Source organism: Anomaloglossus baeobatrachus, chromosome 2 (assembly GCF_048569485.1).
Source record: "Anomaloglossus baeobatrachus isolate aAnoBae1 chromosome 2, aAnoBae1.hap1, whole genome shotgun sequence".
In the NCBI taxonomy this organism is placed as follows: domain Eukaryota; kingdom Metazoa; phylum Chordata; class Amphibia; order Anura; family Aromobatidae; genus Anomaloglossus; species Anomaloglossus baeobatrachus.
In genome coordinates this window covers 462775176-462800760 of record NC_134354.1, presented here as the reverse complement: position 1 = coordinate 462800760, position 25585 = coordinate 462775176, and the positions used below count along the sequence as shown (strand labels likewise).

At 42.6% G+C, this 25585-nt stretch overlaps 1 protein-coding gene across 1 annotated transcript in view; it reads right to left on the bottom strand.

Annotated features, from left to right (window-relative positions):
• Nucleotides 1-25585, bottom strand: part of LOC142291656 (S-adenosyl-L-methionine-dependent tRNA 4-demethylwyosine synthase TYW1-like) — a 293905-nt gene that overhangs the window by 177999 nt on the left and 90321 nt on the right. The window contains exon 9 of the mRNA XM_075336334.1: nucleotides 3168-3220. Within this exon, the coding sequence (XP_075192449.1) occupies nucleotides 3168-3220 (53 nt within the window). The remainder of the gene's footprint in view (nucleotides 1-3167; nucleotides 3221-25585) is intronic.

Here is a 25585-nt window from a genome sequence, read left to right as displayed (position 1 = left end):
CAGGAACATTTTTTTTACATCCAAATGTGGAAATTATTATTCCAAGATCTATTGATTAACATGAACCTTTTTAATGGAACACCCCCTTTAATGTCACTCATAATCTGTACAAATCCATTAATAAACAAACTGAACAAACTGAAGACATTTTGAGGTGGAAAATAAAAATTAAAAACTAAAACAGTGTAGTTACATAAGTGTGAACACACTCTTATAACTGGGGATGTGGTTGTGTTCAGAATTAGCCAAATCATGTAAGAACTCAAGTTAAATAGTAGTCAGTGCAGAGCTGCCATTATTTACCATGATTATGATTAACTCCATATAAAAACATTTAGCTGTATTAAGAGGAATTTTGTGACATTTTCTTAGTTGCATTTTATAGCAAAAGCCATGGTCCATGAACAGCTTAGAACAAAGCAAAATGGTTTATACTGCTGAAAGTTATCAGTCAGGAAAAGTAGGGAAAAATGAATGTCCAAGGATTTAAATATACCATGGTACACTGCAAAGTCGGTGGATCAAGAAGTGACTTAAATTTGACTCAGCAGTAAAACTACCTAGAGATGGACGTCCCTCAAAAAGTGTCGAAAAGAGAACAATAAAATTGCTTCCGGAGGCTGCCAAAAGGCCTATAGCAACATTAAAGGAGCTGCAGGAATTTCCGGCATGAACTGGTTGTGTACTGCATGTGACAACTATTTCCAATATCCTTCCTATGTTGTCCCTCTGGTGTAGGGTGACAAGATGGAAGCCTTTTCTATAGAGAGGGGCAAACACTAAAATGCTCGGGTGATGGATTAACGAGGGAATAGCCAACACAGCACATTAAAGAGCTTTCAAGATAACTGTCCAATTACAGTTGGTCTCTTAAAAAAAAGGCCCCTACATATTAAAGAGCTGTAATTCCTAAATGCTTACTCCAATTAGGATGTATTAACATATATACTAAAGCTGAAGGTCAACACGCTCCTCAGGTCATATTACATGGAGAAAAAAAAAAAAAAGCAAAGTGGGCAGGTAATCCATTTTGCTGGAACTGTAACATACTGCATTTTTGAGGCAACAAAAACTTATTAAAACTCATTGTGGGTATACAGTCTAACAGAAAACAGTCCAGAGTTGAGCCAATTAAAAAAAGTTAGAAAGGAATAACGTTCCAGCATTGGAGTCTTCCATAAAAATCAAAATTTTATTTTGCGGAAAAGCTCAAATATATATATATATAAAAAAAAAAACGCAAACCCATCCACCATATATTAAAAACATTTACACTGTAAAAATCACACGTAATAATCCGCACCCAAAAAAGACCTGTAAAAATGCTAAAATAAAACAAACAGCAAAAACACAGCGAAACCTTATTTTTAGTACCAAGAGAGCAGGTTTTGCCTGCAGAAAACAAAAATTGCAAAAATGCAAGCTCCTAAAGTAGCCTTAAGTTTTTCCAAGCCTTCCACAGCATTAATAAGCGGACGACAGCACACGGATGGCATCCATTAAACAGTTCTTTTTTTTGTAGACCTATTCACTGGAACAGTCAAGTCTCCGGTTATTCTTTTTCCTTACTTGCAGACCATCGGTAGACAGGAAAAAAAAAAACAGAGACAAAAGACTAGCTATTAAAAGGGAACCTGTCAACAGATTGGTCATGTATGAGCTAATACCACCACCTTACTCAGCCTCTGTGCTGCATTCTCAAAAGTTGTATATTATGTCCTGCCCCCACTGTATATCCCCAGAAAAGCTTTTCAATAACTTCCGCTCTGTATGCAAATCCGACCAGTCCAGTCAGATGGGCGTCATTGCAGCAGCTTCTGTTCCTCCTCTGCACTCTGAATTGCCATACTCCCAATGTAAGTGATGTGGATGATGCGTCCTGCACCATCCACAAAGCCAAACGAAATCTCGAGCCTAAGTAGGGACATCCCCGGTTCGTGCAGGTACACTTTCATTTACATGCTGCGGGCAGAATCTGAAATCTAAAAACCTAATTGCCCATGCATCGGAACACATATTCACGGCTCCTGCTTACCATAACCATTTGCCCAAATAGTTTTATTCCCTGATACCAGAACTAGTGGAAGAATAGTTCCAACGCATGTTGCAACCCATGCACAGTTAGGTTTCATGCTCTGCCCGCAGTAGGGCAATGCAAAGTGTGCCTCCACGAACCACAATGCCCCTGCTCAGGCGAGAGGTTGCATTCGGCTATGTGGATGACGCAGGACACTTCATCCACATCCATCAGATCGGGAGGATAGCAATTCACAGCTGAGAGGAGGGACAGGAGCCACAACAATGACGCCCATTGGACAGGTCGGATTTGCATTCCACGTTGGAGCTATTCAAAAGGTTTTCAGTGGATATACAGGGGGGTTAGGACATAATATACAACTTTTTAGAATGCAGCACAGAGGCTCAGTAAGGTGGTGGTTTTAGATTATACACGAAAAAACTGGTGACAGGTTCCCTTTAAGTTGGACAATCTGTACTGAGATATGGAATTATATAGTAAGGCCTTATACAAATGTAAAAATAAAGTATAAATCCCCTGCTTATATTCCTTAACATGCCAAGACAAGCATAGATAGGTCTCACAATACAGAACTTGCCAATATTCACGCTCACTCACTCGGTAAGAATCACAAGCAATGGTTTTAGAACTGTAGAAATATTAGCTTTGAGCAAAAAGATTTAGAGGACCATGGTCCTCCGGTGACCAAACCTGTAGACCAAGGCTGTTGTTCCAAAGCCCTGTAAACCTCTTTATAACTGCCAGCAGAGTTATTGATTAGTATACCCAGATATCATCAGCTTACAGGTATAGGGGACACTAGTGGACACTGACAGAAAGGGTCCCTGTTGAAGAAAATATATGGGCCCTATGAAGTGCAATAGCTCATAAGAATGCACAAGTCCAACTGCTTTAGCAGTGTAAAAGGGCACCCTCAACTCTTTGGCTCATGTGAGACTGATGATATGTCCACCCATGGTCAAGAATGCCAGCAGGTATGAGAGGGTTCACAGGTCTCTGGTCTGGCAGGCACAGGCAACAAACATGTCCACTGGACAAGAATCCTGTAAATCTTTTTGTTCAACTCTAGTACATGCAGTATGTTATGTAGACATTTGTTATTTTATCACTTTTTCATTATAACAAATACCTTTGTCCATCGGCAAAGCTTAACACCGGAATGGCTTCCAATCAGCTTGTAACCTGGAAAGCAGAAGAGAGAATTATAATCTAGTGGATGACCACTCTCTAAGCAGCTACTACTGGCTCAGGTCAATCAATTATCCTGGCACTTTTATCTCTCCTCTTCTGATTACATTCGCAGAGCTCTTGGATTTATAAGCGATACAATTCTCTCCTATTAATATAATGTGGCAGTGGGAGCTACATAAACAAGAAAGAGGGTAGTTAAAAAGGGACATGATGAAGAACATTTATGGAGGTGTCAAAATGAAAAAGTTATTAGTCATGCACCAAAATGAGTTATCAAAATCAGCATATCATTACACAAGTTGTACAACTTATTAATCATATGATTAAGAAACGATAATTCTACGAAAAGTAAAGCGACTCAAAGGGAAAGAGCTGGTGGCACTTTCCCGCAGCTTCATTACTTATTATAATTCATGAACAGCATGTCTCGCCAATTTAAGTACAGAGTAGATCTAATTAACAGGCCGTGCATAAAAAGCCAACATCTGGATGTAAAAACTTCAGCTACCGCAGCCTTTATAGAAAGAAATACCCCGTGTTATTTATACAGCGCTGACATTTATAGATCTCTTTAAAGGTTAATTCCATTAAAAAAGATTAAAAGACATTAAAAGATATAATAAGAGGAATATAATTATTTGACCAAATATTAGTTAACATGTCTAGTCCTAATAAAGTCAATTTGTTCTAAAGGATCCAAGGTCAACATAGTAATAATAATGATATTTAAACACCGGTTCTATTCAGGTTAAAGCTACATTGCAAGAGGACTAACCAACTTCTGCTCTTGTCCATGAAAAAGGAGGTGGACCAAGCAGTTTCCTTCCTCAATCCATGATGAAAGGAAACCAACCAGTTCAGTCATTTCTCCCCCTTTCCCTCCCCTTGTAAATATGATTAAGACTATGTTCACACAGGGCTTAAGTTTTTTCCTACCCAAAACCGGATTTTGTGGCAGGAAATCTCCTTTGAGTCATGTGGGTTTTTGGTGCATTTCTGAGTGGCGTTTTTGGTGCGTTTTTTTCTACAAAATGGGTTGTATCGATGAAAAAAATGTTGCAAAAATGCTGCAAAGAATTGACATGCTCATTCTTTGAAATCTCCAGCAAAAACGCTGGTATTTGACAAAACAGTCAGGAAAAAAATCTGCAGGTGTGTGTGTGTGGGTGTGTATGAGATTTCAGAAATCTCAGACTTTGTGGGGACTGTAAAAAGCAGCTTTTTATCAGCATAGATTTGCATAAAACTAAGGCAAATCTGCAACTAAAAAATGCAGCAAAAACTTACCAAAAAAGCCCTGTGTGAACATACCCTAATGGACTCATCTTTGTTAGGTAATTTCATTGGTTGGGAAAGGAGCATAAATAACTACATACAATAATTCCTATGATATGATTGATTTCACCCATGAAAATTTTAAAGTATAAAATCATTAGAGTTCTCAAACTATGGGTGAAATTTCCATCGGTGGTAACGAATATCTGTTGGGATCATAAAAAATAAGATTTAGAGTCATAAAGCATTTATATTATTAAAAGGGTTTCCCTGGCTGAAAAATAATATCTGCAGTCACTTTATATGACTGCATACTGCCAAATCGTGACAGTGTGTGTTGAGCAGAAGGTCACCATTCTCCTTTATATTCCATGTGCGTGGGCTGTCATGATCACATGCATGCGATTTGCACGTTTGTGGTCACAAACAGACTAGGAGATCACTGCTGGAACACTGACAGAGTCCGGTCAGTGCTGACCTTACTCACACAGGGAATAGAGGGGAATCGTGACAAGAGTGTGCATTGCACACGGTCATGATTTATCAGTCTGGAGATATACAGTGTTGAGTATTTAGTCAGTCACCAATTATGCAAGTTCTCCCACTAAAAAAAGATGAGAGAGGCCTGTAATTGACATCATAGGTAGACCAAAAGTATGAGAAACAAAATGAGAAAACAAAATAAAAAAAAAAAAATCACCTCTGATTTGGCAAAATTTTTTTGCAGTTGGTGGCTGACTAAATACTTTTTATCCCCACTGTACAGCATAACTGCAGTTTTCTTCTCAGCCTGTAAAACCCCTTTATTAGAGTAGTGAATATATGAGGGATGTCAGCCAAAGAAAGGATCTGGAGAAGATCTAGATCACTCTTTTAGTCACCCAAGAACTTTCAAATTGCAACAAACACGTTTAGTCAAGTAACCATTTACGACTAGCCTCATATGGCTTTAGCAATGGCGGCAATCTATTTTTCGCCTTTATATCTAGCAGATACGCCATGTGCTAAGCGCATCTGTTAAACTTGCCTGTTACTAGAGAGGATGTACAGAAATGTCTTGCCTCGGGCCCTACTGGGTAGTTTAATTTTTAAGTTTAGACTTTGTGCTGCGCAGAATAAAGCAGTGTTCTTGGCTTCGTATGGCTTCTTTCCTATGTACACGATCTGTCTGTGCTTGAATCTTTTGCTAACCTCTTGTACATTGCGTCTGAATAAAAAGCTAGGTTAGAATCTATGCTGCGTGTGCTCCTTTTGCGCCCATTCTTCAAGCAGTTATTTTTGCAGCATGAAAAAAGTATACGTAAATAAGTACTAGGAGTTTCCTGAAAAGAATCCTTGAATCTTCACTTTACCTCTCTGTTTTAATATAGACAGGCACCAGATGAGTATTAAAACTTAACTTTTACTAGATCCGTTAAAAGCATGAGAAAAATTAAAAGGTAATCATGAAATCTCCACCCAGGAGGATATGTACCCGCTGTTTAAAAGGTTCCAGAATCAGTGATTAAATTGACAGTAATCATATAATCCCAATAAAGGAAATCAGAATGTCCCTCTTTACCACAAAAGATCAATTCGGAAATGTCTAGATATCAATATGAAAGGCAGAGAGATGGTATGTTCAACCTACTGCTTAGAGGTATAGTACCCCAATCTTGGTTGACAGTGGTCAGAAATAAGGGGCACCCAACTAAATAAATAGTCTAATGGTCCCAGGAATTTCCTTAGAGTGAAACAGCAGCACTGTTACATAAGCACTTAAAGTAACTACAACAGGACAGCTGCAACAAAAGTAGCATGCGTTTTACCTCCATAATCAAGGGCAGGCATTGAACACTCTCCTCCATATGTTGGCGACCGGGGATTGATGTCCTCAAACTGGGGTCAGTAATGGATCAACCAGGTTCATCATAGTGGGGTTAGGAACTGGCCCTATTCATCCCTATCCGGGCATTACTGGCCCTTTGCGTCACATAACTCTCGCCCTTCCAAAGGCAGTCCACATCTGACCCTATGCGTGACTGTCCCATGTAGACTAACGCAATAATGTCCTCCATTCCCTCTGATAGAAGGGTGCTATAGTACAGGTGGCATCCTATCCCCTGAGAAGCGTTATTTCACAACCATAATTAAAAGGAGACTTATGAAGGATTTTATTTTGGCAGGTATTTATGATGGCTCATTAATGGGATAAAGTGAATGACCAAACAAAAGATCAAATGAACCAACTAAAGTTCAGCTGCTCATTAAGACAGTGTGGAAACATCGAATTCAGGCGGAAAATCCATTTTGCTTCCCTTTGTAGAATGCGTCGGTGCCAATCACCTCCCCTCATTGGTTTATCAATCTTATTACCTTGAAATCTCATCAGCTCTCTCCGTCCACCATGTACATCATTTACATGTCCCGCTAAAGTCGTGTCACTGGTGTTCAATGTCACCCAAATGATCTCCAAACCTCCTCCTGAGTTTGAGTCTCATGTTCCCAATGTAATCAATCCCACATACACGGGTAGCCTCGTAAATAGTGGACTGGGACAGACAGTTAGTAACCTTGTGACTGTGAATTCTTCATATGTTACGTTAGACCTGAAGGTTTTTCCTGGTGATATCACTGAACGCGTTATAAAATTCCCATATATATAGCATCGCTTAACGGGAATCTGTCACCAGGTTTTTGCTACCCTATCTGAGAGCAGCATAATGTAGAGACAGAGATCCTGATTCCAGCGATGTGTCATCACTTACTGATCTGTTTGCTGTAATTTTGATAAAATTAAGTTTTTCTCTACTAGCAGCCATGCAGAGCTTGTGAATATGCTGGACTACCTAGCAGCATGCCAATTAGTCCTTTAATGATAATCTACTGCTGATTAAACAGTGATGCAATCAAAACTACACTAAGCAGCCCAGTAAGTAATATCACTGGAATCAGGATCTATACCCCAACGTTATGCTGCTCTCAGATTTGGTGGAAAAAACCTGGTCACAGATTCCCTTTAAAGGGGACCAGTCACATGGAAAAAAAAATGCTATTAACCTACAGATATGGGGTTAATCTGCAGGTTAATAGCATTAATTAATAGCACCTGCACATTGGACCCTGCTACTAGTAGGAAAAGAACTTTGAAACCAGAACGCTGCTGGGGGAATAGTCATGGAGGCGGCGCTGGCGAGAGTTCAGCCACCATTCTGTGTAGGGAGAGCGGAGGCTGTAACCACACCCCCGCACTGACCGACAGCCGCTCTGCATTAGAGGAGGCTGTCAGTCAGTGCAGGAGGTGTTTACAGCAGCCGCTCTCCACACAGAGCAGTGACTGAATCAGCGCTGATGCCATCTCCATGACTGAAACCGAGACACTGCCGGAGGGAGAATACATTTCTTTTCTTCCAGTCAGTAGAATGCATTGTGCAGGCACAGGACAGGTTTCGAATGCAATTAGCCTTCAAATTAACCCCATATATGTAGGTTGATCATTTTCTGTGTGACAGGTTCCCTTTAATATCGGATTTTAACCAAGTATCTTATCTGGGTACATAAATTGACTTGACGAATCGGTCTCTAAAGAACTTGCCTTTTTTAAAAGTGATGTGTGGATAGTGGCCCAGTTTATCCTTGATGTCTTTATCCATCATCAGCATGGGCCAATGTCTCTCATTTATAGATCTTATTTCCTTAGAGCCATTACAATATGTGGTGACAAACCTGATAACTTTGCCACCAGTTTCTTTGGAAGTAGGCGTTCTGTCCTTATTTTCACCTTAGTCTCATTGTAGACGTTTCTGAGAACTTTTTCAGGATAGCCCTTCTGTAGGAACATGTGTGAGGCAAATCCCGGGATATGAAGATGAATTATGACTCCAGTCATAATCCCTCATCACTCCCTGGCAGTGCCCCCTCCCTTCTTGTTCTCAGTGTTCCACTTACACCTCCATGGCCATGTCCTGTGATATGGAAATTAGGTGGCTTGGGGACAATGGACACAGGATGACTCCCTGCCGTGACCCTGTAGTGGGGGCTGCTAGCTAGTTAGCAAGGCTATGGAAATAGCCAGACAGAACGACTCCAGTAAAAAATGGTTCATATCTCGCAAGCCATATTTCCGATAAATATGGCAACCATAAAAATGGTGTCTCCGCATGCGGACGATGCCGGCACACCCTTTTTATGGGAGCAGGACATTGGGAAATGCCCCAGGCGTGATATCAGCCAATGGGGAACTGGCAGACAGGTCATGAGTCCCCTCGTTCTGTAGCTAAATTCATAACTGTCACAATGAGAGCATTGGCGTCCGCCTACGACGCTCCCAGGCAAAGTTATGGCCCATATTCCATGTTGTGGATTGTCCATAACTCAAGCCAGGGGTGGAGCAGTGCTCCCTCTGAGGTCACTAAGGTAGGAGGGGACCTGGATTTGCCCAGGTTGATAACCCTACTTCGGCCATTTTCCAGTGTTCTTTTCGCTGGGGGCACGTGTAGGAAACATCTGTGGGAAGGATCCTAGAAACCTGGGTACAGCGCCCCCCTGTGGCCAGACGCAACAAGGTAACTGCTGGAACTGTGTATGCCTGTTTGTAACCCATGCTTTGATTGTAACTGTACTCTGACATATGTATATTCTGTAGATTCCCTATTGTATATATTGTAGTTTCTAGTGTGCTTTAGGCTGATTAAATTATATAATTAATCTTGGGCTGTTCTGTTATCTCGATCTTGAATCCCACGTCTGTGTGTTCGGCTAATAGTTACCGTGAAGCGGTTGGTGGCAGCGAGTTTGTGCCAAGGATTATTGTGGGGAGGCCAGTGAGATTCGGGGAGATTTTATATATTCCGCCCGCGGAGGTCGGGGGAATATATACCCTACTCTCACCGGGGACCCTTCAATAATCGGCATAAGTAGTATAGCGGCCTCCTTGCTTATTGTCGGGCAATTCCATAATTGGCCTGACTATAAGAGGGGCGCTAGAGAGCGCGTCACGTGCTCTGTCTGTCGGTCGGGAGGTATAAAGGAGGGGTGACCCCCACTTGTTACCCCCCGATTGTGACGTACTGGTAGCCAGCGCGGGGGGATTTCTGAGTGACCCCCCCCGGTGGTTTGTGACAACATGTATTTAAGATCGTTGACATTGCTCCTTAAAGAGTGTTCTATTGTAGCAGTCCGACCTTTGTTGTTGTAGCTACATTAAGAGCGTATGTATTAGGCTGGGGCCACACGGGCACTACTGCGATCCACTTGCATGAGACTCGGCTCGTGCTGGCAGTACAGCAGAGCCGAGTGTCATGCCTGTGTCCTTGCAACTGAGGTCCGTTCGTGCGAGCAGACCTCAGCTGCGGGGGGCGGGCCGGCACTCAGGAGGGGAGGGAGGGATTTCTCTCCCTCTCTACTGCGTAGCCGGCTATTGCCATTCTCGCATTGCACTAGCAGTACACCGGTGTACCGCGAGTGCAGTGCGATTTTTCTCTCGCCCCATTCACTTGAATGGGTGCGAGAGAAAGAGACTCAGCTTACAATCGCAGCATGCTGCGATTGTTTTCTCAGTCCGATTAGGGCTGAGAAAATAATCGCTCGTGTGCTGACACACAGGCTAGAATTGGTCCGAGGGGAATGCGATGTTTTATCGCACTCCACTCGCACTGTTTTTCTCGCCGTGTGGCTTAGCCCTTAGTACTGCTGTTTCACTCTACGGATATTCCAGGGGCCATTCGACTATTTAGTAAGGTACCCCTTATATCTGACTAGCTAAAAATCCACTTGTGTGGAATTTTTATGGTTACCTTTTCATTTTTGTTTGGGTGTTTTTATACATGTGTGATGCCATTAGGGTGCCATGGTGGCTCAGTGGTTAGCACTGCAATCTTGCAGCGCTGCGGTCCTGGGTTCAAATCCCACCAAGAACAACATCTGCAAGGAGTTTGTATGTTCTCCCCGCGTTTCTGTGGGTTTCCTCCCACACTCCAAAGACATGTTGATAGGGAATTTAGATTGTGAGCCCCAATGAGGACAGTGTTTGTGATCTATGTAAAACGCTGCGGAATATGTTGACGCTATATAATATATATATTAAAATAAAAAAATAATAGATCTAGTAAAAGTTCAGTTTTACTACTCAGTGTCTGTCGATATAAAATATTTTCTTTTTATATGAATTAAAAAAAATAAAAATTCTCTTGCAAGATAATCGACTTGTCTAAACAGGCCCTTAATTATGATCATGCTGCAAAACAGCCAACCCTTGCAAATCTTTTAGGATTACCATATGTTAACCAAGACAAATTGTAAGAGACAACAGTGTCTAGATTACAACGAACACCCATTTCTGTTCATGGACCAGAACTGTTGAGATGGATTTTATATCCATTCGATAATAAAGCAGATAATTAGAAAAGTTTGTACAGTGTAATAATGGACACTACAAAGCACATTGGGAACACTCTGCAGTCTTCATTACAGTTAGTCCATGCTTTTTTTAATTAACATGACATAGTAAAGTGGGTGCTTGAGCAATTTTTTAATCCATGTTCACATTAAATGAAAAGGGCACAATTAGTTCATGAAAAAAATACTCTACCACCGTCCACTAAAGACAGACCTAATGTTCGGCTATAGGCAAGGTGTTAAATCCTTAAATAAATTGTGCGGATAGATTCTGCCAAAATACAGATATTGTTCATTTCCCAATCCTTTAAAAGATTATTTCAAGGTTATATTATATATGCAACAGACATTTGCAGAGTTGCTTAAAAAATGTAAGCAAAATAATTTTTTTCTACAGCTAGCTCATCAGTCACACGGATAAATAAAATAATCAATCCAACCATTATGCGGGCTTCACACAATACGATTTATTGTGCGATCGCACGAGCGATCGTATCCGCCCACGTCGTTTGTGCGTCACGGGCAATTAGTTGCCCGTGGCGCACAAAGTCGTTAAACCCCCTGTCACACGTACTTACCTGCTGAGCGACCTCGCTGTGGGCGGCAAACATCCACTTCCTGAAGGGGGAGGGACGTTCGGCGTCACAGCGACGTCACGTGGCAGCCGGCCAATAGAAGCAGAGGGGCAGAGACGAGCGGGACGTAAACATCCCGCCCACCTCCTTCCTACAGCATAGCCGGCGGGAGCCGCAGGACGCAGGTAAGATCTGTTCATCGTTCCCGGGGTGTCACACGGAGCGATGTGTCCTACGATGAACAACCGGCGCAAAGAAGAATAAACGATTTTTTAAAAATGAGCGACGTGTCAACAATACCCGATTTGCAAACGTTCAGAGTCGCTTGTAGGTGTCACACGGGACGACATCGCAAACGATGCCGGATGTGCGTCACAAAAACCGTGACCCCGACGATGCATCGAACGATAGATCGTCTCGTGTGACACCCGCATTAGAGTCCCCAATTTGCCAGCATGATAGCTGACACATAACAAGTCATCTATATACCAGCTTTATATGTATCGTTTCATGTAAGGAAATCAGGGCTGAGCCTGCAGGTATTGTAGGAGTGTTCTGTAAGACAGACTATAGATTAGATATTCTTACAAAAACAAGATGCCTGGGGGCCTCCTTCATCAGATTTATCCTTCAGAACTAATGATCATGTTTTCATTTATTTTTTCCATTATTTTGCCTGAGCGTGCGTGGAAACTCCATGGCTGGGGGCCAGAATTTATATTTAAGCACTGCACCCCTCTGAAATAGGGTACAAGGCTCTCTCCCATATGAATACAGGTCTCAATATATACTTTTTAATAATGTAAAGCAACGGTTCTCAAACTCCAGTCCTCACGGCCTCCAACAGGTCATGTTTTCAGGATTTCCCTCATATAGCACAGGTGATGCCTTGATAATGATTCCTTCAACTGTTCAATAGTAAGGAAATCCTGAAAACATGACTTGTTGGGGGCCATGAGGACTGGAGTTTGGGAAACACTGATGTAAAGTATATCACATAAGTGAGTACACCCCTCACGGTTATTATATCGTTTCAAGACAGCTTTGAAAATATGACACTTTGATACAATGTAAAGTAGTCAATGTACAGCTTGTATAACTGTATATTTTGTGTGCCCTGTAAATAACTCAACACACAGCCATTAATGTCTAAACTCCTGACAACAAAAGTGAGTATACCCCTAAGTGAAGATAGCAAAATTGTGCCTAAAGTGTCAACATTTTGTTTGTCAATTATTTTCAAGCACTGCCTTAAAAGGGAATCTGTCACCAGGTTTCTGCTACTGGATCTTAGAGCAGTATAAGGTAGAGACAGAGACCCAGATTCCAGCAATGTGTCACTTACTGATCTGCTTGGTGTCATTTTGATAAAATAAACTTTCTTTGCTGCAGATCTGGCAGTTACTTGAATGTGAATCTCTATAAGGCCCTGAGCGCACTTACCGGTTTTTGCTGCGGATTTCCTGCGGTTTTGCTGCATGTTATGTTCATAACATCTCTGCAGTGATTCACCAGCAAATCCTATGGGAAAAAAATTCTGTGCGCACTAGGTCGATTTTGACAGCTACATGTTTTGCTGTGGGATTTCTGCAGCAAAAACAATTGCATGTCACTTCTTTTCCGCACGTCGCTGCGGCATTTCACTCCATTGACTGCAATGTAATCGTGAAATCCCGCAGGGAATAACGCAGGTAGCAAATTCTGTGCGGTTCATTGCATTTTCCTGAGTTATTCCCTCCGGTATTTCACGGTTTTGGGACATAATGTTCATCACTGCCTGCGTTTTGCAGGGAAGTGATGTCATTATGACAGGAAGAGGAAGCGGAGCAGAGAGTAAAACACACACACCACAGACATAGAACACACACATCACACTCACACACAGACACAGACATATAGAATGCACACATAGAAATCAAACGGACATCTAAAAAAAAAAACAAAAAAAAAAAACACGTGGGCTCTGCTGTATTTTTACCGTCCAGCCGAGGTAAAATACACAGCGGCAGCCCGGTATTCTCAGGCTGGGGAGAGCGAAGAACAGGATTAATGCCCACCCCCTCCCGCAGCCGAGAATATCAGCCCGCAGCTGCAACGGGACTGTCGCATTCATTATGCGGCAGTCCTGGAGTGTCCCCGGCTCTTTCTGTTGCCGTGATGCGGTGGCAATCAGGGTAATAATGAGTTAATGGCAGCGCATCACCGCCACTAAGTCCAGGCTTTAATCATGTCAGCATCTATGAGACAGCTGTCAAGATTAACCTGTAAGTAAAGTGAATAAACACACCGAAAAATCATTTATTTTAAATAAAACACAAAAAAGCCCCCTCTTTCACCACTTTATTAACCCCCCCCCCCAAACACACAGCTCCGGTGTAATCCACAGCGATGTCCCACGTCGCTTGCATCCAGCCGCGACTGACACTGTACTGAATGCAGCGTCGCAACGAGACTACAGAGGTAATTACAGGTAACATAACACATTACCGCTCGGGAGAACTGCAGCGTCTCGATTGTTGATTGATCTGTCCTCTATCTATCCCTCTATCTATCCTTCTATCTACTGTTCTATCTCAGAAGGAAATTACTTTTTTTTTCCCCTTCAATGTGCTTTATTGCATTGAATGCATTAAAACACATGTACAACTTTCCGTGTTTTTCATGGATAGAACTAATTGCTATTATAGTCTATGGGGTTGACACATACCTGTCTATGTTTGATGATTAATGGTCCGCATTCCTGATTTTGATTTGACGGGTAAAACTTGTCAATGCAAGTCTATGGGCACATGGAAAAAAAAAAATAATGGGGCGCACATGGATGCAAGCTGTGTACTGTCAGTTTTTTCATTCACACTTTGATAAAAGAGGCTTAAAAAAAATGACAGCTTTTATTTTTTGTTTTTGCACACAAGAAAAACTGATAAAGATCTGGAGGCATACATCCCAAAATCCTACCAATATAGAAATCAGCTTTTCACGCAAAAAAACAAGTCCTCACATCTTGCTGTCAGATCATTTTCCCTACACAATGAATGCCATTAAATGCAAACACTAAGGGGCCCTTTGCACACTACGACATCACAAGCCGATGCTGCGATGCCGTGCGCGATAGTCCCCGTCGCAGCTGCGATATCATGATGATAGCTGGCCTGGCGTAGCGAACATTATCGCTACGCCAGCGTCACATGCACTCACCTGCCCTGTGACGTCGCTCTGGCCGGTGACCCGCCTCCTTATTAAGGGGGCGGGTTGTGCGGCATCATAGCGACGTCACACGGCAGGCGGCCAATAGAAGCGGAGGGGCGTAGATGAGCGGGACGTAAACATGCCACCCACCTCCTTCCTTCCGCATTGGCGGGCGTGACGCAGGTAGGAGATGTTCCTCGCTCCTGCGGCTTCACACACAGCAATGTGTGCTGCCGCTGGAACGAGGAACAACATCGTAACCGGTCATTTCCAAATCATGGAAATGACCGACGCTACACCGATGATACGATTACGACGCTTTTGCGCTCGTTAATCGTATTAAAAAGGCTTTACACACTACGATATCGACAGCGAGGCCAGATGTGCGTCACTTTCTATTTGACCCCACCAACATCGCACCTGCGGAGTCGTAGTGTGCAAAGTGCCCCTTACTACTGAGTATGCTTTACGGTTTTAGTTTTAACCCATACCACAAACTGTCCTCAGATTGCATTGCAAAAACCCACTAAAAGTATTAAGTCTGTCAATTCTAAAACTTTTACTACCCAATAATTTGCAGAACATTGAGTCTGCACAAAATAACTCACTGTATGGGGCATTGACAAGTCGACCGCAGCCTATAAACAGCTGCTAATTTACAAAATGAAAGCAAATTGGCAGTGGTTTAAACAGAGTTCTCCCACATTTATTAAAGCAGACCCCAACAATTGTAAAATAGCTAATCCAGTGGTGAGGTCACGTCGACAGAACACATCACCGCTGCAGCCAGTACACAGAGACCCAAGAAGCAATGTGGAGCTTTTGGTGGACTCATGGAGGGAGAGTAACTGCACTGTGATTTTAGCTATTTTTTACAGTGGGGTGTCTACTTATAGGATTGTGGGGAAACCTCTTAAATAAATGGTTTAAACAGCCAATCGCGTTTCCATTGGAGCAGAATAGTAGTTCATTACGTATAGGTTATCATTGTTCTCGCCACGTCACATTTAAACAATGATATTTCATTCTGCTTTAAGTCATTTCACCCTACAAACAAGCGTTTTACATATTTATTGGGTGATTGAGAGCCAATTTAGACATGCCACTATTCAGTAAACGGGTATCCCTGGGAATGCTCTCTCGATTAGATCATATAAATGCATCCTGTTTCAACCTGCCTTCTTGACCGAGAACTGCACAGGCAAGCAGTGTGTCCATATCATGCTGCTGAATGTTAGTGTACCTGGTGCTCTGCTACCTTAACGCTGCAATTACCACACGTAAGGCCGCTTTACACGCTGCGATCTCGCTAGCGAGATCGCTAGCGTGTGTACCCGCCCCCATCGCCCCCCCCAAAATCGCACAGACCCGTCACACTACTTACCTGCCTAGCAACGTCGCTGTGACCGGCGAACAGCCTCCTTTCTAAGGGGGACGGTTCGTTCGGCGTCACAGCAATGTCACGAAGCGGCCACCCAATCAAAGCGGAGGGGCGGGGATGAGCGGGACGAACATCCTGCCCACCTCCTTCCTTCCTCATTGCCGGCGGCTGCAGGTAAGGTGAGGTTCCTCGTTCCTGTGGTATCACACATAGCGATGTGTGCTGCCGCAGGAACGACGAACAACATCGTACCTGCAGCAGCAACAATAATTTGGAATAGGGGGGCATGTCACCGATTAGCGATTTTGCATGTTTTTGGGACGATTCAAAATCGCTCATAGGTGTCACACGCAACAACATCGCTGACACGGCCGGATGTGCGTCACGAATTCCGTGACCGCAACGACATCGCTTTAGCGATGTCGTAGCGTGTAAAGCGGCCTTTAGTCCCATTTCTGACAAGCCTGGCAAAGTGGAAATACCCAGTCCAAATAGGAACAGGCTGAGAGCGCACTGTCTTACTATGCTAGAATATTAGCACTTTCTACTGAAGAGAACATTACATGTACTGGATTCCCAGGTTAATACTGGCTGGGCCGGTTATTTACTGGTCTAGCACCAATCTCAAATACCATTAAACAATAATTTATTTTGCTATTATATATTATATATTGTATGTATTTGTTTGGATTTGAACAACATTAATACTGTATGGTTTATCTGTCATAATGGGGTTTAAAGACAGATATTTAAAATTGTAGAGAAAAGTGTAAAAGGCTACTTCTTATCATTTTTACTTCTATAAAAGACTCAATTTTCATGCAATTGTCAAATATATTTGTTTCTTCCATGCTCAGATTTTTCCTTCGGTTGTGACCTTTGCCCCATTGTAAAGTCCAGGCTGGTTTAGTTACTTGGAGAAGTATCAAACTTAGTTCATCGGTCGACGTGAAGGTAATGAGCTCCCTGTTGCATTATCAGTTGAATAAAGAGTGCCATCTTTTTATCAAATGAGAATCAGAAAAAAATGTATAAATTTCAGACACGATCTTTCATCCACCGCACCACAAACGCATACAATGTGCCTCGTTTACCAAAGCCATGTAAAAGAAATTCTGTCTTTACTCCCCGTACATCTCAAGTCTCAGATTTTATTTCTTAAAGAGAACCTGTCAGGTGTAATATGCACTCAGAACCACGAGCAGTTCTGGGTGTATATTGCTAATCCCTGCCTAACTGTCCCTGAATACAATAGCATGGATAAAAAGTATTTCTAAAGATCTTTTACCGTATGCTAGTGAGCAAGGGCATTAGCCGCCTGGGCGTTGCATCCCTTGCCAGTCGTCCCAATTAGCATGTTAAGCTGGGGTCACACATAACGACAACGACATCGCTGCAACGTCACCATATTCTGTGACGTAGCAGCGACCATAGATGATCGTTAGTAAGCTGTCAAACATGTTATAAAAAGCAGCGACGGAGCAGCGATCATAGCGACGTCGACAGTCGTTGTGTGGTTTCAGACGTAGCGTAGCGTCCCTGCTGCGGTGTCAAACAAAAGGATTATCAGCTTATCATTATGGCGCAGCGGGATAGCAGCGTTCAAAAAATGACCTGGAGCATTCAGGAGCGAGCAGCGATTTCGCAGCAGGGGTCTGATCGTTGTTATGTGTCACACATAGCGACGTCGCTGTTGAGGTCGCTGCAACGTCACAGAATATGGTGACGTTGCAGCGACGTCGTTGTCGTTGTCGTTATGTGTGACACCAGCTTTAGTATGTCCCTGTGGGTGTGCTATCATGCTAATGAATGCGCAGCATCACAGGATGATCTCACTCACCTCTCCGCCGCCCGACGGGGGATTTGAGCTCCTGAGTTTGGGGTCATGCACACTATGAAGTCTGGTGTACGCATTCTGGCTTCAAACTGAAGTAGTGCGAATGACCAAACTTCCGAGGTCATACGCACTGAGCCGAAATCCCCAGTCAGACGCGATGGCAGCGGAGATCCTGTGACGCTGCGTATTTATTAGCACGATAGCAAGCCAAAGGGATGTACTAACATGCTAATTGGGCTGATTGGCAAGGTAAGCAACGCCCAGGGGGCATTAGCATACGGTAAAAGATCTTTAGAAATAACTTTTTCTAAAGCTCTCTTAATCTATGCTAGTGCATACAGAGACCGTTAGGCAGGAAATACCAATATGAACCCAGAACTGCTCGTGGTTCTGGATGCAAATTGGACCTGACAGGTTCACTTTAAGTTAAAAAAAAAAATAAAAAAATCAAGATGTTCCACAATGCAAGTATTTTTTAATTAGATGCATACACTATCTATGCTGTCATATAGCAAAAAATATAAATAAAAAGGGGTATTTCCATCTCCAAGAACCTCTGTCAATATGTAGTACCTTGTTTTCCCCAATTTAAGACCTACCCTGGAAATAAGACCTTGCATGATTTTACAGGATCTTTGGCATATGCTTAAAATATAAGTACTACCCCAAAAATAAGCCCTAGTTACAGTCAGTCGGCATTAGGGGATGTCTAGCTGGGCATATTCTCAGGGACCCCTTGTCCTAGGGGCCCCAGTGTTTGTATTCCAAGTGTAACACTGCTATGGACCTGGTATGTTCCATATACCATGCTGTTACGCAAATTGTTTGGGGAGTTATGTTGATGTTCCAGAACGTCATATGATTATATTTGAATAACTTTGATTAAATGAATGGGGATTGTTGGTCATGGAAAAAAAAATAAGACATCCCCTGAAAATAAGCTCTAGCCTCTCTTTCGGAGCAAATAATAATATAATATAAGACCCGATCTTATTTTCGGAGAAACACAGTAAGTATAGTAATAATAATAATAATAAAAATAATATTAGCAAATACCTCCAATTAGAAATGTACTATAGTTTTCCTGATATAGCTGTGTCTCTTACCTCATGTGCAGGGCATTGCAGCTTAAGCATCCATGGTTGCAACCATGAGCAACTAACTAAGGCTACATGCGCACGCTGCTTTTTTTCCTGCTTTTTTGCTGCTTTTTTTCCTGCTTTTTTGCTGCTTTTTTGGCTGCAGTTTTGTCAGCTGAACTTTCTGACATCTGACTTCCCAGCAAAGTCTATGAGAAGTCAGATTTGTCATGCGCACATTGCAGTTTGTCAGCGTTTTTTTTGTCAAAAGTTTGTGACAAAAAAAATGCAGCATGTTCATTCTTCCTGCGTTTTTGTCAACATTTGTCACCCATTGAAATCAATGAGGGCATCAAAAACGCAGGAAAAATGCATGCTAATCAAAAGTGGTGCATTTTACCTGCATTTTACCTGCGTTTTTGCTAGCAAAAACGCAGGTGATTTGTCAGGAAGTGAGGTCAGGCAAGTGGTGCCGTCCCGTCCTCCATGTGTTCTCCGAAGTACCGCTGTCCCCAGTGGAGATGATGTGGAGGACGGGACTATCAGCAGCGGCGGCAGCGAGAGGGAAAAATCAATGTTTTCAGCTGCCAATGTCCATCCCCCTCTCGCTGCCGCCGCTGATAGTCCCGTCCTCCACGTGTTCCCCGAAGTACCGCTGTCCCCAGCATGCACGCACAGGGGAGATGATGTGGAGGACGGGACTATCGGCGGCGGCGGCGGCGTAAGGGAGATGGACATTGGCAGCTGAAAACATTGATTTTTCCCTCTCGCTGCCGCCGCTGCTGATAGTCCCGTCCTTCACGTGTTCCCCGAAGTACCGCTGTCCCCAGCGTGCACGCACAGGGGAGATGATGTGGAGGACGGGACTATCAGCGGCAGCGAGAGGGAAAAATCAATGTTTTTAGCTGCCAATGTCCATCCCCCTCTCGCTGCCGTCGCTGATAGTTCCGTCCTCCACGAGTTCCCCGAAGTACCGCTGTCCCCGCACAGGGGAGATGATGGACCCCTCTCACCGCCACCGCCACCGCTGAAAGTCCCGTCCTCCACGCTCCTGTCAGCTCCATGCAGTAGCGCGATCAGCTGAGCTGTCGCTGAGGTTACTCGCGGCCACCGCTGGATTCAGCGGTGGCCGCGGGTAACCTCGGTGACAGCTCAGCTGATCGCACGGCTGTCTTCATTTGCTGCATGGAGGTGACCCGAGCGGCTGTGTCTTCTGCAGCTCCGGTCACCTCCATGCAGCAGAGCTGGAAGCGACGCTGGACCATCCTGGATTACGCCGGACATAGAGGGCTTTGTCGGGGTTAATAAATTGGTAATGAGGGAATGTGTTTGTGTTTTTATTTCTAATAAAGGATTTTTCAGGTGTGTGTGTTTATTTACTGTAATTTACAGATTAATCATGGAAGGTGTCTCATAGACGCCTGACATGATTAATCTATGACTTATTGGCAGCTATGGGCTGCCAATAACTCCTTATTACCCCGATTTGCCAACGCACCAGGGCCAATTGGGAAGAGCCGGTTACAGTCCCAGAACTGTCGCATCTAATGTATGCGGCAATTCTGGGCGGCTGCTGACTGATATTGTTAGGCTGGGGGGCTCCCCATAACGTGGGGCTCCCCATCCTGAGAATACCAGCCTTCAGCCGTATGGCTTTATCTGGCTGGCATTAAAATTGGGGGGGACCGCACGCCAGTTTTTTTTAATTATTTATTTATTTCTAATTTTTTTTTTTCAATTCAACAAGGTTTATGGGCTTGTTTGAACTGAAAAATACATGAAACAATTGTTGACAAAACTGCAGCCAAAAACGCACCAAAAAAGCAGCAAAAACGCACCAAAAAAGCACCTACATTTTTTGTGACATTTCCAGGCTCTCTCTGACAAGGTGCAGTTTTGGCTGCAGTTTTGGCTGCAGTTTGTGAACACGAAAAAGCAGCAGCGTGCGCATGTAGCCTAACTGTCCATATATGTGTGGCCATAACCATGGATACTTAAGCTATTGTAATGCCCTGAACAGGAGGTAAGAGACATGACTATATCAGGAGAACTATACTACATTTCTAATTGGAGGTATTTGCTCATATATTATTACACCTACTACATACTGGGATAGGATCTTGGAGATGGGAACGCCACTTTTAAGCAAGGAAGAATGAAGGCAGACTGACAAAATGCAACAGTCACAGGGAACCAAAATGTTATATTATATATATATATATATATATATATATATATATATATATATATATATATATATATATATATATATATATATATATATATATATATATATATATATATATATATATATATATATATATAAGCTGAGAAGTAAAGTACACCATTAGGGATAGAGCCATGGAGGACCCCTTTAAATACTAAACTATTAAATGTTCCATTTTAGTGAATTGGAAAACTTGCATTCAGACGTGACACAGACGCACAACTGTACAATTAAGTCATGTTTTTTTTAAGAAAATGAATTGTGTTACAATTCCCTCCTAAACTGAGCAGCTGCTATGGTTGAAAGTGATTGATGTAAAATCATTTAAATCACACAAGCAGGTGTTTTCACTGGGAGCATTAAAAAAAATGATGGCAGACGAAAATTACATCTAAAGGGGGGGAAAATGAGGATACGATTATAATGAGATTATAACAACAGCATAAGACCCTGCTCTACTGAATCTTATAGATATTACCGAACATGATGTAAATTCCCAAATCACAGACATCTTGAACGTGAAAAACATTTGCATAATTTAATAATGTAGAGAAATCGTCCGGGACGTCACTGAACTACTCAGGTTTCTCCCTGTTTTACAAGCTATGATTTCTCTAAAATGCCACAGCGTTTCGGAGTAAAACATACCTCTGTAATAGTGCAGGCAGGCTCTGATACATTCTGCCCGAGGCCTGGGCAGTATTAATAGAGAGACAGGTTCCCTTTACTTTCAGGTGTCATGTGATACAAATATAAGCATATCATGTGAGAAAGGATTTCCATCAATGTCATTAGCTGCTCTAGAAAAAACTAGAATCCGATTTCTAGTAAAAGGTGCCTGCCACGAGCCGTGGAATATGACGGCTCAATATAAGTAAACGTATAGCAAAAGATACAAATCTTATCAACATTGAAACTTTAAATTTTTACCCCATTAAAACTAGAGAGAGTTGCAAATAAGCCCTTGTAATGCCCAGTACATTCTAGTGCACAGCTTAGGCTTCTGGAGAAAGATAACACGTAAATTAAGCAGTCTTCATCACTACAACAATGCCAAACATGTGGATGTTAACTGTGGTTTAGTGCTCATAAGGGAGGGGGGCATTTAGATTTGGGAGCACAGAGTTTCCTGGATTTCTTTTCGGGTGCATAACATTTTCCAGAGCCTGTGTGCTACCAGTAACGTAGGAAGCCCCCAGGATTTCCATTAACAGATGACAAATCTTAGTGGGGACTTGATTTTGGGGGGGTTGAGTGGAATGCCATTTCAAGAACAATGGGAAGACAGACAATGGCACCACTCACCTCACTATAACAGCATGGAATTAATGAGTGATCAAACGTTTAATGTCAAAAGGTATCTATACGTCTCTGCTTTTGATAAATGAAAGTGATGGGTCCTCCTTAAAGGGGTTTTCCAACCCCAAAACTCAAATTATTATTGATAAGAAAAACAGTGCTGAATGGTAATGAAAAAGCACCTTTGCATTGTTTTTTTTGTCTACCTTCCCCTCCTCCAGTTCTTTGATTCAGTGGTTGTTTACATGTTCCTCTTCCAGGTTTGGCAGCTTCTTGTGACTTTTTCCAACCTCACAGGCAATGCTAGCCCTGACCACTTTATACTCTTCTGTGACTGCCCACTCAAGCCTAATTGACCAGAACTCTGTTACTATCCTCCTATATTAGCCACTGTCTCAGTTCTGAATCAGTGTCAGAGAAGCCATCTTGGGACTTCTTGTCCTCGTTATCAGCACATTGCCCTTTGTATGTATAATGTGCTCTTCTATATTATTCTGCATTAGATTACCTGTTCTGCTCCCCCCTCTGCCTGATCATTCCCCTGTATGCTTGATACGTCACCAACTTATCTATTACCTTCACAAAAAGAAAAATGTCTCTGCACCCTGTATTATAACATCACTTCTATTCCATGTACTTTAGTAGTGCTCCTTTCTCAAGTACTATAGTACAATCCTACTGTGGAGACATGAGGGTGGGACTCTTCCCACTGAACACCCGTAGTTCCTCCCCGTAGTAGAACACTACTCAAACAACACAGGGTGAGGAGAGGAGTTGCTGCAGGTTTATCTCCCAGTCTACCCCCTTTGACTCCACATACCGGCTAATGAGCTGTTTGAGCGTTCCTTTAAAGCGCTCACACAACCTGTTAGTTTCAGGGTGGTAGGGGGTGGCACACATAGCGCAGTTCCCATGTTTCTCTGAGAGGGTCTGAATCAGCTCAATTTGGAACTAGGCCCTCTGGTTGGTTAATACCTCCTATGAAAACCCTATTCAACTAAAATTGTCCATTAAAGCATGAGCCACATGCTCCGCATCTATGGACAAGGCAACAGCCTCTGGGTAGTTGGTGGCATAGTCGACCAGGGTGAGGATATACCTATTTCTGCTGTGGCTGGAGATGGCTGAGAGGCCTACAAAATCTGTATCAAGGGTATGGATTGCTGCAGGGCATGACAGGGTGCTCCAACCATCTGTTGACACAGTGGACAAGAAGCTCAGTATTTTTGCACCTCGGCCAAAAAAAAAAAAAAAAGATATGCAGCGGGTGAGCCAAGGTCTTTTTGACCCCTACGTGCCCAGTTGTAGAAACATCATGGATCAAGCGCCATAGTTTGGATAGGTACTGCTGGGGTACCACGAGCTGGTGGACACGGGCCCAGGGTTTCTCAAGGCAGGATGTAGGCTTTTCTCGATATAAGAGCCCCTTCTCTCATCTATACTGCTGCTCATGATTCCTTACCCCAGGTAGACAAGTCGAAGTGCAGACAAGCTCTATGGTGGGGGCCGTGAATTGGACTTCCCTAAACACCGTACGGGGCTCATCCCACCTGGATTCTTTAAACTAAATCATGGGCTCAGTGTTTGGTAGTACAGCAGTTGTGTAAAGCACCAGTTGGATCATGGCCCCTAGGTTGAAGTCCTGCAGAAATACACCGGTGACAGGAGCAGGCCCCTTTTTATATCCCTCAACACCCATTTCCAGGCATTGTGCCCCAAAAAAATTGGGGGGAAATAAACAAGGCTGTTCCCTCATTGTTTATTAGTTCAATTAGACTAGATAATTGTCCTCCACATGATACAGACTAGTACACCACACGGAGTTAATGCAATCCGTAATCAGCAGGCATTCCACAAATTATCATACAAAAAGGGGAATCAGACAGAAGAGAGCCTGCGCTGGATTCAACAGCCCGTTGCCGATCACGATTACAACGATGGCAATGCCTCGCTGAGAGAGCAGAATAAAAGGAGCCACTATGGTGACGGGATGGCGCAGAAGATGGGAAAAAAAATCCACCAAGGAGTGATCACATGATCATTCCAATGTGAGAAAGATTGCTGCACATCAGAAGAGGTAGGCAGTTAGCAGCTACCTACCGATAACATTTTAGTAGCAGAGAGGAGAAAATGTCCCAGATAATGCCTTTAAGTAAAATAAAATTAAAAAAAAAGGTAACGAATTCCGCTAGTGACAGCAGTGAAGCATTTTTGCAGTAAAATGTCATCGCTGTTAATGGTCTACCATCTCACTTTCTAAATCAAACCTAAGAGACACTTCTTTATTAGCTGTGAACTTCAAATTCCTGCTAACCAGAATATGCACATAATTTCATGCATCATAAAAAGGATCTAAAACACCTTCGTTGATTTACTATGTTTCAGTGTTACCTTGGAATGAAAAGAATAGTCTGTATAACAACTAAAATACTTCAACTTTTACAAAACTTGTTTTCACAGGAAAAACTAATGTATTAAAATCGCTTCTTAAAAATAGAATATAGAATGAATGTGTCTACAAAGGCATTTTCTGATTTGATTATTTAATGCAACACTCCAGAGATATTTTTATTTCACCACTGGATTGGCAATTTACCTCATGGTTGGGAAGGGGTTAATGCAAAATTATGTAAATTAACGTCAAAGGGGCCATGTCTGCACAATCGCTGATGAAAGCTTACCTGAAGTTATAGCCAAACACTGGTTGTTAGAAACAAAGACAGTGCTGGTGCCACCCCTGGCTTTCAACCCCCTTAATGACACAATCAATAGTGATTGCAGATTTTAGGGGCTGGGAGAGGGGTGTGCATCCTCTCCCTCCATCCAGTACCCCAATTAAGACCCCCGAGTCACTCAGCTATGAAAAGACTGTTAGACCATGCAGGATCATGTTCTAAAAGGCATTCTGTCAGTGTCACACTGACAGGTATAATGTATGGCAATGTGTGTACATTGCAATATATTCTAACAGCGATCAGGGTAATAAACAGTAATGTCCCATATAGGGAAGAAGTAAAAAAGTTAAAAACAAGGTAAAAGAAATATATATGAAAAAAAAGAATTGAAAATAAAAAAACAAAAAAATGAAAAAACATTGTAATATTTATTAATAAAAGAAG